The 14,046-nt window shown below is 52.3% G+C and overlaps 2 protein-coding genes across 7 annotated transcripts in view; both read left to right on the top strand.

The window, feature by feature from the left end:
- The window catches only part of ARAP3 (ArfGAP with RhoGAP domain, ankyrin repeat and PH domain 3), a 26,167-nt gene extending 25,441 nt beyond the window's left edge, over positions 1-726 (top strand). For all 4 annotated transcript variants that reach the window (XM_010850401.1, XM_010850398.1, XM_010850399.1 and 1 more), the window contains one exon: positions 1-726. In XM_010850401.1, the coding sequence (XP_010848703.1) occupies positions 1-41 (41 nt within the window). In that variant the 3' untranslated portion in view covers positions 42-726.
- A 2,464-nt stretch (positions 727-3,190) lies between these two features.
- FCHSD1 (FCH and double SH3 domains 1) lies at positions 3,191-14,040 on the top strand. 3 transcript variants are annotated; one of them, XM_010850395.1, is made up of 20 exons: positions 3,191-3,255; positions 3,494-3,591; positions 4,178-4,223; positions 4,599-4,666; positions 4,993-5,128; positions 5,215-5,351; positions 5,448-5,511; positions 6,640-6,768; positions 7,203-7,325; positions 7,513-7,608; positions 8,246-8,371; positions 8,783-8,887; positions 9,076-9,237; positions 10,092-10,220; positions 10,297-10,380; positions 10,547-10,664; positions 10,770-10,990; positions 11,716-11,803; positions 12,991-13,046; positions 13,171-14,040. In XM_010850395.1, exons 1-20 carry the CDS (start codon positions 3,235-3,237, stop codon positions 13,234-13,236), a joined length of 2,073 nt encoding a protein of 690 aa, XP_010848697.1. In that variant the 5' UTR covers positions 3,191-3,234; the 3' UTR covers positions 13,237-14,040. The 3 variants fall into 3 exon arrangements, with proteins under 3 accessions (XP_010848697.1, XP_010848696.1, XP_010848698.1); XM_010850394.1 differs by having other exon boundaries at positions 4,987-5,128; XM_010850396.1 differs by lacking the exons at positions 3,191-3,255; positions 3,494-3,591; positions 4,178-4,223 and having other exon boundaries at positions 4,989-5,128.
- Positions 14,041-14,046: the final 6 nt, after the last annotated feature.

Raw genomic sequence — 14,046 nt, 5'->3', positions numbered from 1 at the left:
CCTGCACTTCCAGTCTACCCCGCAGCCAGCCCCTCACATGACTCTGGGACAGCAGTCTGAGGGGTAGGTAATCAAAGACCCAAGCTCTCCCCATGGCAGACACTGCCGGTGCACGTCTGCCCTGGCTGGAAAGACTCTACAGAGTCCAGTCTGGTGCTGTGGAAAGAGCACAGGGCCAGGAGCTCCCGAGACAGCATCCGGCTCAGAAAAGAGGCAGGTCATGGCGCCGCGTTTGGCCTCCGCTGACTCTCCTGTACCATGAAGTAACTGAAATAAGCAGAACAATGAATGTTAAACTGTTTCTCAGAACTATAAGGCCCACATAGTTTCCCTCAAGAAGGGCACTTCCTGCTTTATGTATTTGATATGTAGGGATTCTGTGAGAGATTTGGGGTTTGAAAAGAATTGTTTTATACATTAACAGTAAAAAGATTTGGAAGGCAAACTTTTTTTTTGGCCACACCACTTGGCATGCGGGATCTTAGTTCCCTGACCAGGGATCAAACTGGCATCCCCCTGCGGTGGAAGCATGAAGTCTTAACCACCTGACTGCCAGGGAAGTCCCTGGAAGGCACAAATTTGAATGATCTCCAAGTTTATCCTACCCCACCTTTAACATTCAGAAACTACAGTGAAGCCCTAGAGTGGGAGGTTGATTAGGGTTGGGAGGTGGGGCAAAAGGAGCCAAAAAGGATGGGTCCCTGTTAATAAACCTTGAAACAAAAAGGCTGCCATTAATTCATTCAGTTATTCAACATGTATATACTGAACACCTAATTGGGCCAGGTATTTGGGATATAGTGTGAACAAAAGAGATGGAGTCCTTGCTTTAATGGAGCTTCCACTGTAAAGGGAAAACAGAAGATGCACACACACACAATCAGTGCTGTGAAACAACTAAACCAAAGTGATGTGCTTGTGGAGGTGGCACTGGGCTGGGTGGAAGGGTTTCTGTGAAGAGCTGAAATGTAAGAATAAGAAGCCAGGCATGTGGAATGCTGGGAGAGGGAGCACTCCAGAAGGAATGGAAAGGCAGTAGGTGTGAAGGCTCTGCAATGGGAAGGGACTTGGGATATTGGGGGAAGAGCAAGGAGACTGGAGTGATACCACAGTATGGGCTGAGGGGAAAGATGGGGAGGGACCTGATCATGCACAGTCTTGTAGGCCATGATTTTATTCTGAAGCAATCAAAGAGTTTTAGGGAAGAGAGGGGTGAAATTTTCTCCTTTTTAAAAAAAGATTGATCACTCAGGCTGTTTTCTGAACAATGGATTGTTGGGGGGAAGACTGAAAGAGACCAGGTACCAGACCATATGGGAAACTGATAATGGGGGCTTGGACCAGGCTGTTGGTTCTAGAAATTGAGAGAAGTTATTAAGTGGGAGATAGAACATTTAAGACTTCCTGATGGATGGAAATATCAATACCTCAGATATGCAGATGACACCACCCTTATGGCAGAAAGTGAAGAAGAACTAAAGAGCCTCTTGATGAAAGTGAAAGAGGAGAGTGAAAAAGTTAGCTTAAAACTCAACATTCAGGAAACTAAGATCATGGCATCTGGTCCCATCACTTCATGGCACATAGTTGGGGAAACAATGGAAACAGTGACAGACTTTATTTCTTGGGGTTCCAAAATCACTGCAGATGGTGATTGCAACCATGAAACTAAAAGACGCTTGCTCCTTGGAAGAAAAGCTATGACCAACCTAGATAGCATATTAAAAAGCACACACATTACTTTGCCAACAAAGGTCCATCTAGTCAAAGCTATGGTTTTTCCAGTAGTCATGTATGGATGTGACAGCTGGACTATAAAGTTGAGCGCTGAAGAATTGATGGTTTTAAACTGTGGTGTTGGAGAAGGCTCTTGAGAGTCCCCTGGACTGCAAGGAGATCCAACCAGTCCATCCTAAAGGAAATCAGTCCTGAATATTCATTGGAAGGACTGATGCTGAAGCTGAAACTCCAATACTTTGGCCACCTGATGTGAAGAGCTGACTCATTTGAAAAGACCTTGTTGCTGGGAAAGATTGAAGGTAGGAAGAGAAGGGGACAACAGAGGATGAGATAGTTGGATGGCATCACTGACTCAATGGACATGAGTTTGAGTAAGTTTCGGGAGTTGGTGATGGACAGGGAAGCCTGGTGTGCTGTAGTCCATGGAGTCTCAAAGAATCGGACACAACTGAGCAACTAACTGAACTGATGGATGGAATGTGGGGGTAGAAGGGAAGGCACATAGACTCTGGGTTTCTGACTTTACTCACTGTATGGAGAATGGTTCCATTTAGTATGTTAACTGGGAGAGGTGACTGGGGAAGGATCAGGTGGAAGGAGCTGTTTTAAAAGTTTGAGGTACCTATTTAGATCTCCTGAGGTGATCTTCATGGAGGTGAGCTGTTGGAAATACGAATCTGGAATTTGGGCCACAGATACCTACCTGCCTTTTCCAAGTCAGGTGTGGTGAGGAGGTGTGAGCCACGTAAAGGTGAGAAGGATGAGGAAAGGGTGTGCACATCTCCAGAAGGCAGTGCAGGGGTGGGGTGGAGCAAGGGTGCAGAACCTTAAGGGTGCAGAACCTAAAGGTGATAGAGGCTTTCTAGGCCACAGGTCCCCACGTTCATCTCCCAGCTCACACCCGCTGGTTGTTTCTTCTCCATTGGCCCAGGATGTACCTGTCTTTTCCTCTGGTACTGGTTCCTTCCTGGCTCCAGGCGTCTTTCTCAACCTCGCTCACACGCCGGCTTTTCCAGTTCAGTGGGAATTGGGAAAAGGCCTTGGACCAGCCCTGTTTCCCTCATCAGACGCATTTTCAATGAGGCATCCAGTGATTCAGTTTTCCTGGTCATAGATTGAGTTCCTCGCCGTCCTTCAGCCGTCGCGTCAGGATGGGAGATCTGCATATGTAAATGAATGATTAGAAATAATTATGGGCTGAGTCAGCAGCTCCCTACTAGAAATAGAACCCAGGCGTCTTGACACAGAAACCTGAGGTTTCCCCCTACTGTCCAGCGGACGCGGCGTCCACCGGGCGGCGCGGACCCTTTCCGGGGTATTCGCAGCAGTAACGGAGGTTCAGTTTCTCTGCGGCCCCCTCGCGCTCTGCCGCGCAGCAAGTAGACTGACCAGGCGTGGGCGGGGCGGGGGCGGAGCCGGACAGGGGCGGGGCTTACATGTGGGCGGGGCTTCCTCGAGTTCCGGAGTCGAGTCGCTGCCTGGGCCGGAGCGGAGATGCAGCCGCCGCCCCGAAAAGTGAGCTTGGCCTGGAAACAGGGACTGCTGGCGGGCTGGGGGAGTGATGGGGACCAAGCGGGCACTAGACCTGCCCGGTGGGGGGGGGTCGAAGAGTAGGAAGGGGTCAAAGGCCAACCCAGAAGTAACCGAGGAATCATCCCAGCTCCTCCTTGGCCCCGCCCCCTCACCGCTCCCAGCGCGGAGTGTTTTTCAGGTCCTCGCGCCAGGGGTCTTCATCTTCTTTTTACCCCTACAGGTGAAGCCGGCCCAGGAGGTGAAGCTTCGCTTCCTGGAGCAGCTGAGCATCCTTCAGACCCGGCAGCAGAGAGAGGCAGACCTACTGGAGGATATCAGGTAACCCCTGACCCCCTCCACATACCCCCACTTTCTCTGTCACATGCTCCGCCCCTTCTCCAACATACTACAGCTGTCGGGGTGGGCGGGGGTGAAGAGCTCTCCAACCTGCCCATTCAAGTCCTTCACCTTAGGCCTCTCTCATACCGGATAGGTATTATCCTTGTGCCCACTCCAACACATATAAACACACTGGGACCCTCCCTCAAAGCCCTTCACTCCACACCGGCCCGCCACCCCCACAATCAAGCTTTGTGCAGAAGCCGCCCCCCCCACCCCCACCCCAGGCCTGTTGGAAGGCTGGCGGACTCTGTACCCAGGCCCCCATGCGTCCTCACCTCCAAGCCCACAGATGGTTCTCCAGGGGTGGGGAAGATCCTGCTGAGTCTCTGAGCACTGAGGTGCGGTTGTCCTGTGCTGCGGCTGCCCGAGGTGATCTCAAGGACTCTCTCTTCAGTGTCAGTGTAGTCACACTCTAGGCCTGACTCCCCACTCCTTCCTGACCACGCTGAAGAGAGGATGGAGGGTGGGAGAAATGGACCAAACAGTAACACCACCCCAACCCCACCCTCCCCAATCTCCACAGATCCTACAGCAAGCAGAGGGCAGCCATTGAACGGGAGTATGGGCAGGTATGGGACTCTTCTCTGGACCTTTCCTTTTGTTCTGGCCTCCTTTACACCACCAGCAGTGTGGCTCCACACATACTCTTGTTCTGGTCAAGAGCATGTGCCTAGAATCAGGCACGTGTGTGTCAAGTCCCTGCTGTGGTACTATTAAGTTGTGTGACCTTGGACAAGTTACTTAACCTTCTGGGCCTCAATTTCTTTCTCTGTAAAATGGGAATAACAATAATTGTATCTTCACACAGGGTTCTTACAAGGATGGAATAAGTTAATGCATGTAAAGCTCTTAGCAAAGTGAGGGGTATTATCATATTCTGGTCCTGTGTTCTCATGTATGGGGTCTTTGAAAGGGAATTGGGTCTGTGATGGTTTTCCCACCAGGCACTCCAGAAACTGGCTGGGCCATTCTTGAAGAGGGAAGGACATCGGAGTGGGGAGATGGACAGCAGGTGAGTCCCACAGTGGGGTGGGGTGGGGGGAACTGGGAGCCAAGAAGGAATGAGGCACTCAACCCCAGGAACCTGTGGGGAGGGCACGTGAGCTGTAGGTGGAGCTGATACAGCAGGAGGAGAGCAGCTGACCCAGCAAGGACACTGGATGGCGGTGGAGGGCATGAGGGATCCTTGTGGCTGAGATAATGGGCAGATCGATCGATGGGCTCCCAGACGAGGGGGAAGGGAAAGCTGTCTGTCTCCCATGGTGCTGGGAGGAGGGTGTCTCGTGAAGCTTTGGAGTGCTCCCCTCCTTAACACAGTCTTTCTCTGGGGAGAGGCAGGATGGTGTTTGGTGCCTGGCGCTGCCTGCTAGATGCCACTGTGGCTGGGGGCCAAGCCCGGCTCCAGGCATCTGACCGATACCGTGACCTGGCTGGGGGCACGGGGCGGAGTGCTAAGGAGCAGGTGCTTCGGAAGGTATGGTTCAGTGGATGGGGTGAAGGAAGGGCTAACTCGGGGATGGAGGTGGTCTGGATCAGGACTTCCTGTGTCCACGCCCCTAGGGAGCAGAGAACCTCCAGAGGGCACAGGCTGAGGTGCTGCAGTCTGTCCGGGAGCTGAGCCGAAGCCGAAAGCTGTATGGGCAGCGGGAACGCGTGTGGGCCTTGGCCCAGGAGAAGGCGGCTGATGTCCAGGCCAGGTGGGCTGATGGGGAGCTGAGAAGCCTGGGGACAGGGTGTAGAGCCAAGGCACCATGGCTGGGTCTGACCTCCACTCCTTTCCTTTGCCCGCACAGGCTTAACCGAAGTGACCATGGCCTCTTTCACACTCGGACCAGTCTTCAGAAACTCAGCACCAAGGTTCAGAGGATGTGGGCATGAGTGGGGACAGGGAGAGGTGGACAGATTAGTCTAGTGGCTTGGAACCCAGGGGCATAAGTCAGAGGGACTGGGATGAATCCAGGCTACTGTACTTCCTTGGTGCATGACCTTGGTAAACTTGTTCTCTCCGAGACTCATTTTCATCTATAAAATAGACATAGTACCTTTATTTTTCGTTCCTTTTTTATGCACTTATTGAGGACTTTTATGTACTAGGCATTGTTCGAAACACGGGGGATACAGTGGGGAACACTACCAGTAGAGTTCCTGCTTTCACAGCCTGATTAGGGGGGACAGATAGTAAATAAACAAAGACTCAGAATAAATGAAAAGAAAAGAAGGTCCTTTGATAAAGCATAACAGGGGAGTGTAATTTAGAGGGCTGCTACTGCTGCTAAGTCACTTCAGTCGTGTCCGACTCTGTGCGACCCCATAGATGGCAGCCCACCAGGCTTCCCCACCCATGGGATACTCCAGGCAAGAGTACTGGAATGGGTTGCCATTTCCTCCTCCAGTGCATGAAAGTGAAAAGTGAAAGTGAAGTCGCTCAGTCGTGTCTGACTTGTAGCGACCCTGTGGACTGCAGCCCATCAGGCTGCTCCATCCATGGGATTTTCCAGGCAAGAGTACTGGAGTGGGGTGCCATTGCCTTCTCCAATTTAGAGGGAAAGCCTCCCTAAACAGGTGGGTTGAGTATCAAGAAGGAACCAACTGTGCAAAGATGTAGGAGAAGAACATTCTAGGGAGAGGCAGTGATAAGTGCAAAGGCTCTGAGGTGAGAATAACTTTGTAGGCTCAAGGAACTGAGAGAAAGCCAGTGTGGCTGGAGCACTGTGAGCAGGGGGACGAGCACTGTGGAAAGAGAGAAGGTGCTGGGGCCAGCTCATGTTGGCCCTGGTAGACCATGGTAAGGAGCAGGTGGGGTTTTCTTCTAAATGTATGCAGTTTCCACTAGAGGATTTTTATCAGGAGTTGTGAGTATGTAAAATTTTTAGTATAGTTTGCCAGTTATGTCAATAATGTGAGAATTCTTTCTGGATCTGGGTTGGCCTTGGAAGAACCCCAAGAGTCTAGAGCTCCCAGCTGACACTTATGTTCCTCTCCTAGCTGTCTGCCCAGTCGGCCCAGTACTCCCAGCAGCTGAGAGCAGCCCGCAATGAGTACCTGCTCAACTTGGTGGCCACCAATGCCCACCTTGACCACTACTACCAGGAAGAACTGCCAGCCCTGCTCAAGGCTAGTCTCAGCCTAGATACCCCTGCCTCTCCGCAGGGAGAGCCTCTCCCTGCTTCCCATCACTGACAGGCTGAGTAGGGCGGGGGATTTAGCCTGCTTAGAATGGGCAGAAGAGACATTCCTGGCTTCTGCTTCTAGCTGGCTGCGTGACATTGTGCAGAACACTTAACCCTTCTGAACTCCTGTTTCCTCAACAGGAATAACCCCTGCTCAGACTACTTTATAAGACTAATGGGGCTCAAGGGAGAGAATGAATGTGAAAATGCTTTTTAAAGTGTTAAGTGCTATGTACACAAGAGGGTCTGTTTTTAGAAGCAATAATAATGTCTTATTCCTTCCCAATTTCCCATACCTCATGCCCATCTCCCACCCAAACCTGGACAGAGAGCCTGCTTGGGGGGAGGGTAGTGTCAGCATCTTGGGACTCTCTCCAGGCTCTGGTCAGTGAGCTGTTAGAACACCTGAGGGACCCGCTGACCTCACTGAGCCGCACGGAGCTGGAAGCTGCAGAGATGGCCCTGGAGCATGCTCGCCACGGAAGGCAAGCGACCTCCCAGGTGAGGGCTGTGCCCTATTGGAGCCCTCCAGAGATCCTCTTTACCCTTCTCTCCCAGTACAGCCCACCCCACCACATGTCTGCCCATTTCCTTCTCACCTTGTCCTTCCTCTTCCAAGAAAGGCTGGGGACAGGCTTGGAGAGGGAGCCAGTGAATGGCTGACTTTGATTTTTTTCCAACCCCCAAGGTAAGCTGGGAGCAGGATCTGGAGCTTTTTCTTCAGGAACCTGGAGTGTTTTCCCCCACCCCACCTCAGCAGTTTCAGCCAGCAGGGAATGATCAGGTGAGACCTCTGTGCTAGGTGGATCCAGGCCAGTTGTAAAGGGGACTGTGGTTTAGACCTCTCTCCCATTATTCACATCCTAGTATTAACTTTGTTGTTCTTCAGTTGCTCAGTCATGTCCGACTCTTTTGTGACCCCATGGACTGTAGCCCACCAGGCTCCTCTGTCCAGGGGATTTCCCAGGCAAGAATACTGGAGTGGGTTGCCATTTCCTTCTCCAGGGGGTCATCCCAACTCAGGGATCAAACCCACATCTCCTCCTGCATGGATAGGCAGATTCTTTACCACTGAGCCCCCAGGGAAGCCTGTGGAATTTACTTAGAGACTGTTAAACCATGGAGAGAGGGTTTCAGAACCCCAGTTCACCTCCCTCCCACCAGGACACAGATTAACACTCTTTATCCCACCCTTCTCTCTTTTCACTTCACTGTCTTTTTCATTCTCCCTCTTCCCCTCAACCTGGATCCCATTTCCAGGACTGTGTTTGTGTGTCCACACGGAAGCACACCTGTGTCCACAGTCATAGGTGTGTGCTCCCACCTGTTTGTGGGGAGGAGACAAGGAGGGAACTGCAGGGAGGAGGTGTTAAGGAGCAGCGTCAGGCAGTCCTCACATGAACAGCTCCCTGTTCATTCAGGTGTGTGTCCTGGAGCTGGAAGGAGGTGCAGGAGGTGTGGCGGGGCAGAGTGGCCTGGAGAAAGAAGTTCAACGCTGGACGAGCCGAGCTGCCCGAGACTATAAGATCCAGCATCATGGGCATCGGGTGAGGTGGGGGTGCAGGTGTTGTGGGTGGGCAAGAAATGCTGAGAGATGGGGGTCCCAGAGTCACTGAGGGATGTCATGGGGCTGTAGGCAGGAGGGAAGGGAAGAGTAATTCAAGCTGACAGTGTGGCACAGTAATTAAGAGCATAGTCTTGGGAGCAAGACTCACCTGGACTCAAATCCTGCTCTGTTGCTTTCTAGTTATATAACCCTGAGTAAGAGAGTATTGAGTGACTTCAGCTCTTTGGACCTCAGTTTCCTTGTCATTAAAATGGGGCTAATAATAGCACCCACATCCCAGGGAACATTAAATGACAGAATGCATGTGAAGCAACTAGCTAACTACCAGGCTGTTCTAAGTTGTGCCCCATGGTATCTCCACCCTCCCCCCGTCCTCCACCTTCCCAACCAGGTGCTGCAGCGGCTGGAGCAGAGGCGGCAGCAGGCTCCAGAGCGAGAGGCTCCAGGCATAGAACAGCGGCTGCAGGAAGTAAGGGAGAACATCCGACGGGCCCAGGTGAGGCACCACGCTGGGGGTTTAGGGCCACTGAGATCACACCTCCTCCGGCCTCCTCCACTCCATCTGATGGTGGGGAGACTGCAAGCAGAAGGTTGTAGAGGGTGGACATATCTGGGGAGGCTCCACTCACTTCCCAAAGGCAGACCCAGCCATCGATCTGGGTTGATCCCTCTTCCCCGTGTCAGGTGAGCCAGGTGAAGGGGGCTGCCCGGCTGGCCCTGCTGCAGGGGGCTGGCCTGGATGTGCAGCACTGGCTGAAGCCAGCCATGACCCAGGCCCAGGATGAGGTGGAGCAGGAGCGACGGCTCAGCGAGGCCCGGCTATCCCAGAGGGACTTCTCTCCCACGGTGAGCTCCCTCCACTCCCTAGCCTTACACACCTGGGAGGGTAAAGAGCCCTAGCGGAAAGCAGACCTTATGAAGCAGGAATCACAATGGTACGTAACTCAACAGGTTGTTGTGAGGCTTGAATGGAATCACTTACGTGTTTAATTCTTGGCATGGTTTGTAACAGAGAGAGCTCTCAGTTAACTTCTACTGTTAGTATAGAATGGTGGTTACGAACTAAGGTCCTGAGAGCAGGCTGTAAGCAGTTTGAGTACCAGACATTCCATTTATTAGCTGTGTGATCTTGGAAAGTGATTTAAGCTTTCTGAGCATCAATTTCCTCATAAGTAAAACGAGGTTCGTAGTTCCACAAAATAACACAGGGTTATTAAGAAACTTGGCTTCTCTGGTGCCACCAGTGGTAAAGAACCCGCCTGCCCATGCAGGAGGTGCAGGAGATGTGGGTTGATCCATGGGTCAGGAAGATCCCCTGGAGTAGGAATGACAATCCACTCCATTATTCTTGCCTGAGAAAATTCCACGGACAGAGGAGCCTGGCAGGCTATAGTCCATGGGGTTGCAAAGAGTTGACATGACTGAGTATGCACGCCATTAAGAAACTTAAACAAGACAAGGTACATAAGATACATAGCACTGTGCCTGGTACACAGTAAGCACTCACTACTGTAACTCTGTGATTATCATTAGTGTTTTCCTGCTCTGTGATGATGATCACCCTGTGAGCCAGGGTGAACGGTTGGGTGGTACTGTCTTGGAGGAGGATCCACAAGGTTTACGGAATGATGGAAGAGTGGGAGACACAGAGGGTACTTGAGACCAGGCCTCACAGTGATGTCTGTTCTCTGCCCCTACAGGCTGAGGATGTGGAGCTGTCTGACTTTGAGGAATGTGAGGAGACTGGGGAGCTCTTTGAGGAGCCTGCCCCCGCAGCCCTGGCCACCAGGCCCCTCCCCTGCCCTGCCCATGTGGTGTTTGGCTATCAGGTGTGAATGGGGGTAAGGACCTCAGACCAGAGGGCTAGGGGACAAGCAGTCCTGAACTCTTCTTTGTGGGGCCCAGGCAGGACGTGAGGACGAGCTGACCATCACAGAGGGCGAGTGGCTGGAGGTCATAGAGGAGGGAGATGCCGACGAATGGGTCAAGGTGGGTAGGGACCTGGGGCTCAGACCTTGGCAAGGGAGCAGTGGGAGGGACTTCTCTGTGGCCCATAAAGACCCAGCCAGAAAAGCTGGAAGCCTGAGTGCAGAAGGGCCAGGGCCATGGACAGCTGAGGCAAGCCCACTTTCTGTTCACATGGCTGGGAGAGCAGGCTCGGAACCAGCACGGTGAGGTAGGCTTTGTCCCTGAGCGCTATCTCAACTTCGCGGACCTCTCCTTCCCTGAGAGCAGCCGTGACAGCGACAACCCTTTGGGGGCAGAGCCCACAGGTAAGAAAGGGACAAGAATTGCTGAGTCGTTGTGGCCCTGGGGTGTCATGGTCCAGGGCACGCTGCCTACCTCCTCCCCTCACCATCTCTCCTGGGCTTCTACAGCATTCCTGGCTCGTGCACTGTACAGCTACACTGGACAGAGCGCCGAGGAGCTGAGTTTCCCTGAGGGGGCGCTCATCCGCCTGCTGCCCCGGGCCCAGGATGGAGTGGATGACGGCTTCTGGAGGGGAGAATTTGGGGGCCATGTTGGGGTCTTCCCCTCCCTGCTGGTGGAGGAGCTACTTGGCCCCCCGGGGCCATCTGAACTCTCAGACCCTGAGCAGGTGAGCCTTCCTTTTCCCTGGGTCCCCAGGGATCTCTGGTTGACCCTCCCATTCACGGAGGTCCCATATTCATCTTAATACCCCATTCCCTGTATAGTGGCTTGGAGTCCCCATCTCCTTTGGCACAGAGGAAAGGGAAAGCAAGGCAGTCTTCATAAGAGTTTGGTTGTCCTGTTTTAGAGCTGGATTTAAGTTCAGATTCCTATTCGATTACTTTAGGCAATGATTAGGTCTCTCTGAGCTTGTTTCTTCACATGCATGTAGAAGGGGGATAATGATATCTTTTCCAGGAGACTAGCTTTCCTGTTGTGAGATAATGGAGGTAAAACGTTAGCCCAATGGCCCCTAGGAGGTGCTTTGATATATGGTACCTATTGTTCTAGCAAGATTTTGTCACTAACTAGATCTATGATTTGGGATAGATGGTTTAATCTGAGTCTCACCTCTGACATAGTAATCATCAAATACTTCCTTCATGGGGTGGTGGTGAGGAATGAATAAATTTTTAGTGCATGTGAAGTGCCAGCAAAATGCCTGGGACATATTAAGTGTCAATACATATGGGCTGTTGAAATGTGTATCACCTACAACCCTACCCACATACAAGCATTTGGCTGCTTTCTAGCTTGGGAAGTGATGGGGCAGGAACTGAAGATGGGATGGGAGGAATAGCTGGTGAAACCTTCCCACATGCCAGGAATAAGCCTTTGCCCTCTCATTCCCAGATGCTGCCATCCCCTTCCCCTCCCAGCTTCTCCCCTCCTGCACCCACCTCTGCTGTGGATGGATCCCCTGCACCTGTCCTGCCCGGTGGTGAGTAGAAGGAGCTGGGCCCCCGGGAGGGTAAGAGACAAGAAGTCTGGGACTCTTGGGTTATACTTGGCCCCTCTACCTGCCCTCAGGAACCTCCTCCCTCAGGCTCTCTGAGGCTTGATGGTAGAAGAGTTTGGGCTTTGGAGCCAGGCCCATTGGTCAAACTCTGCCCAGACTTCCTAGCATGCAATTTAACCTGTCTGGGCCTTTACAGAGTGAGGAGGAAGGTTCCTCCCTTATTGAGTTTTGACAGTTAAAGAGATGTCTGTAGGGTACCCAGCATTGTGCTGGGCACATAGCAAGCATGCAATTAGTAACTGTTTCTCATTATTATTATTATTAAAATTAGCCAGTTATTATTAAAATTAGCCAGTTTCTCCCACAGTGTTTTCCCAATACACATCCTTAGTGTTCTTGAATCCTGCAAACATCTGGTTTGCGTCATCATTTGCCTCGTCCATCTTTTCCAAAACCATCTCTTCTAAAAGGTATTTCCACTTTCTTCTCTGCACCTCTCTCCCTGACCCTGGAGGCCCTGTTACCATTTTCTGCACCCTACTTCTCCAACACCCTTAGTTTACTTTGAATCCTTTAGTGATCATTCATTGTGTTTGTTGGTGTTTCATTATTCAGTCGCTGACAGCCATTAGGGGTGGGGGTGCTCTGATCCCACCTCCCCTACTCTGGTACCTTTAGCAGGGCTGAGTATACAGCAGGTGCCCAGTAAGTGTTGAGGTTGGATGGATTGATGGATGTTATGACCCAGGTTAGTGACTATTTGTTAAATCAGAAAATATTTACAGAGTGCCATGGTCCTAGTAGCTCAGCTGGTAAAGGATCCACCTGCAATGCAGGAACCCTGGTTCAATTCCTGGGTCTGGAAGATTACCTGGAGAAGGGATAGGCTACTCAATCCAGTATTCTTGGGCTTCCCTGGTGGCTCAACTGGTAAAGAATCTGCCTGCAATGTGGGAGACCTGGGTTCAATCCCTGGGTTGGGAAGATCCCCTGGAGAAGGGAACAGCTGTCCACTCCAGTATTCTGGCCTGGAGAATTCCATGGACTGTATAGTTCATGGGGTCGCAAAGAGTTGGACACAACTGAGTGACTTTCACGGTCCTAAGTGCTGGAGATACAGAAGTGAACAAAATAAAGTCAGAAGGCTGACTTGTGGCTCTTATTTCCAGATCCAGACCTGGACTGCCCTGGGTCCCTGGACATGATGGCACCTCGACTCAGGCCGGTAAGGGCCCCTCCCTTGGAAGAGGGGTCACTCCAATTTGTCCTGTTTTATCTGCAGAGCGGAGGGAATGGATGGGATATCCCCAAGGGAAGCCTCGGGAGCACTGACTGTGTGTTTCCTACAGATGCGTCCACCGCCTCCCCCTCCAGCTAAAGCCCCGGATCCTGGCCACCCAGATCCCCTCACCTGAAGCCAGGGGGAATCTCCATCCCCCAGTGATGCTGCTGCCCCATCTCCGTGCTATCAGACTGCCCCTCCCCATGGTGATCCAAAGCGACACAGTCAAATGCTGGAATCTCCCTGATTTCCATTCTCACCTTCAGGGGTTGACGTTACTTCTCTCCCCATTTCTGGGGCTGGAACCCACTCCTTTTTCCCCATGATCTTTCAGCCATCTCTAGGGCTGAAACTACCCCCTTTCTCTTCTGCCACCACCCCATCTCTAGGGTGGTGAACTACCCTGAAATCTCTGGGACTGGAATTTGTTCCCCAAAGTCTTGAGTGGCTCTGGCTTATTTGTGTCTCCACCCTGGTTCTGTGAACCACCCCACTCCAGATGCCAGAGCCACTGGGGTTGGGGCCTGGGACAGGGATAGGCCTGTCAGAAGGAGCTGGAGCCAGTATGCGAAGCAGCTGTAATGGTCTGAGTGGATTTATTGACAGTGAATAAAGGGCACAAAGCCCGAGCCAGAGCCTGGGCCTCTTGTGCCAAGAGGGCAGAGGGCCTAAGGTGCTATTGCTTTAAGGGCCCACCAAGGGCAGGGGCCTGCTCCCAGCCGCCACGCTCTAGCATATGGAGTGAGGTGATGGGGAAGGTGGGTCAGGCAGCCTGCGGGCAGGCAGGGGAAGGGGAAGAGGCTGAGGGCCAGGGATGGTACTTCTCCCCAGGTCCCCCCAGCCTGAGACTGTGCAACTCCAGGTGGAAGTAGAGTGGGTCCCTCAGCTGGGGGGCAGTGCTGTCCAGAGGAGAGGAGGGGCTTCATGCCCACCCACTCCCTGG

Source organism: Bison bison, unplaced genomic scaffold (assembly GCF_000754665.1).
Source record: "Bison bison bison isolate TAMUID 2011002044 unplaced genomic scaffold, Bison_UMD1.0 scf7180017864291, whole genome shotgun sequence".
NCBI lineage: Eukaryota > Metazoa > Chordata > Mammalia > Artiodactyla > Bovidae > Bison > Bison bison.
The sequence above is the reverse complement of the archived record's forward strand: the minus strand, read 5'-3'. Positions and strand labels throughout refer to the sequence as shown.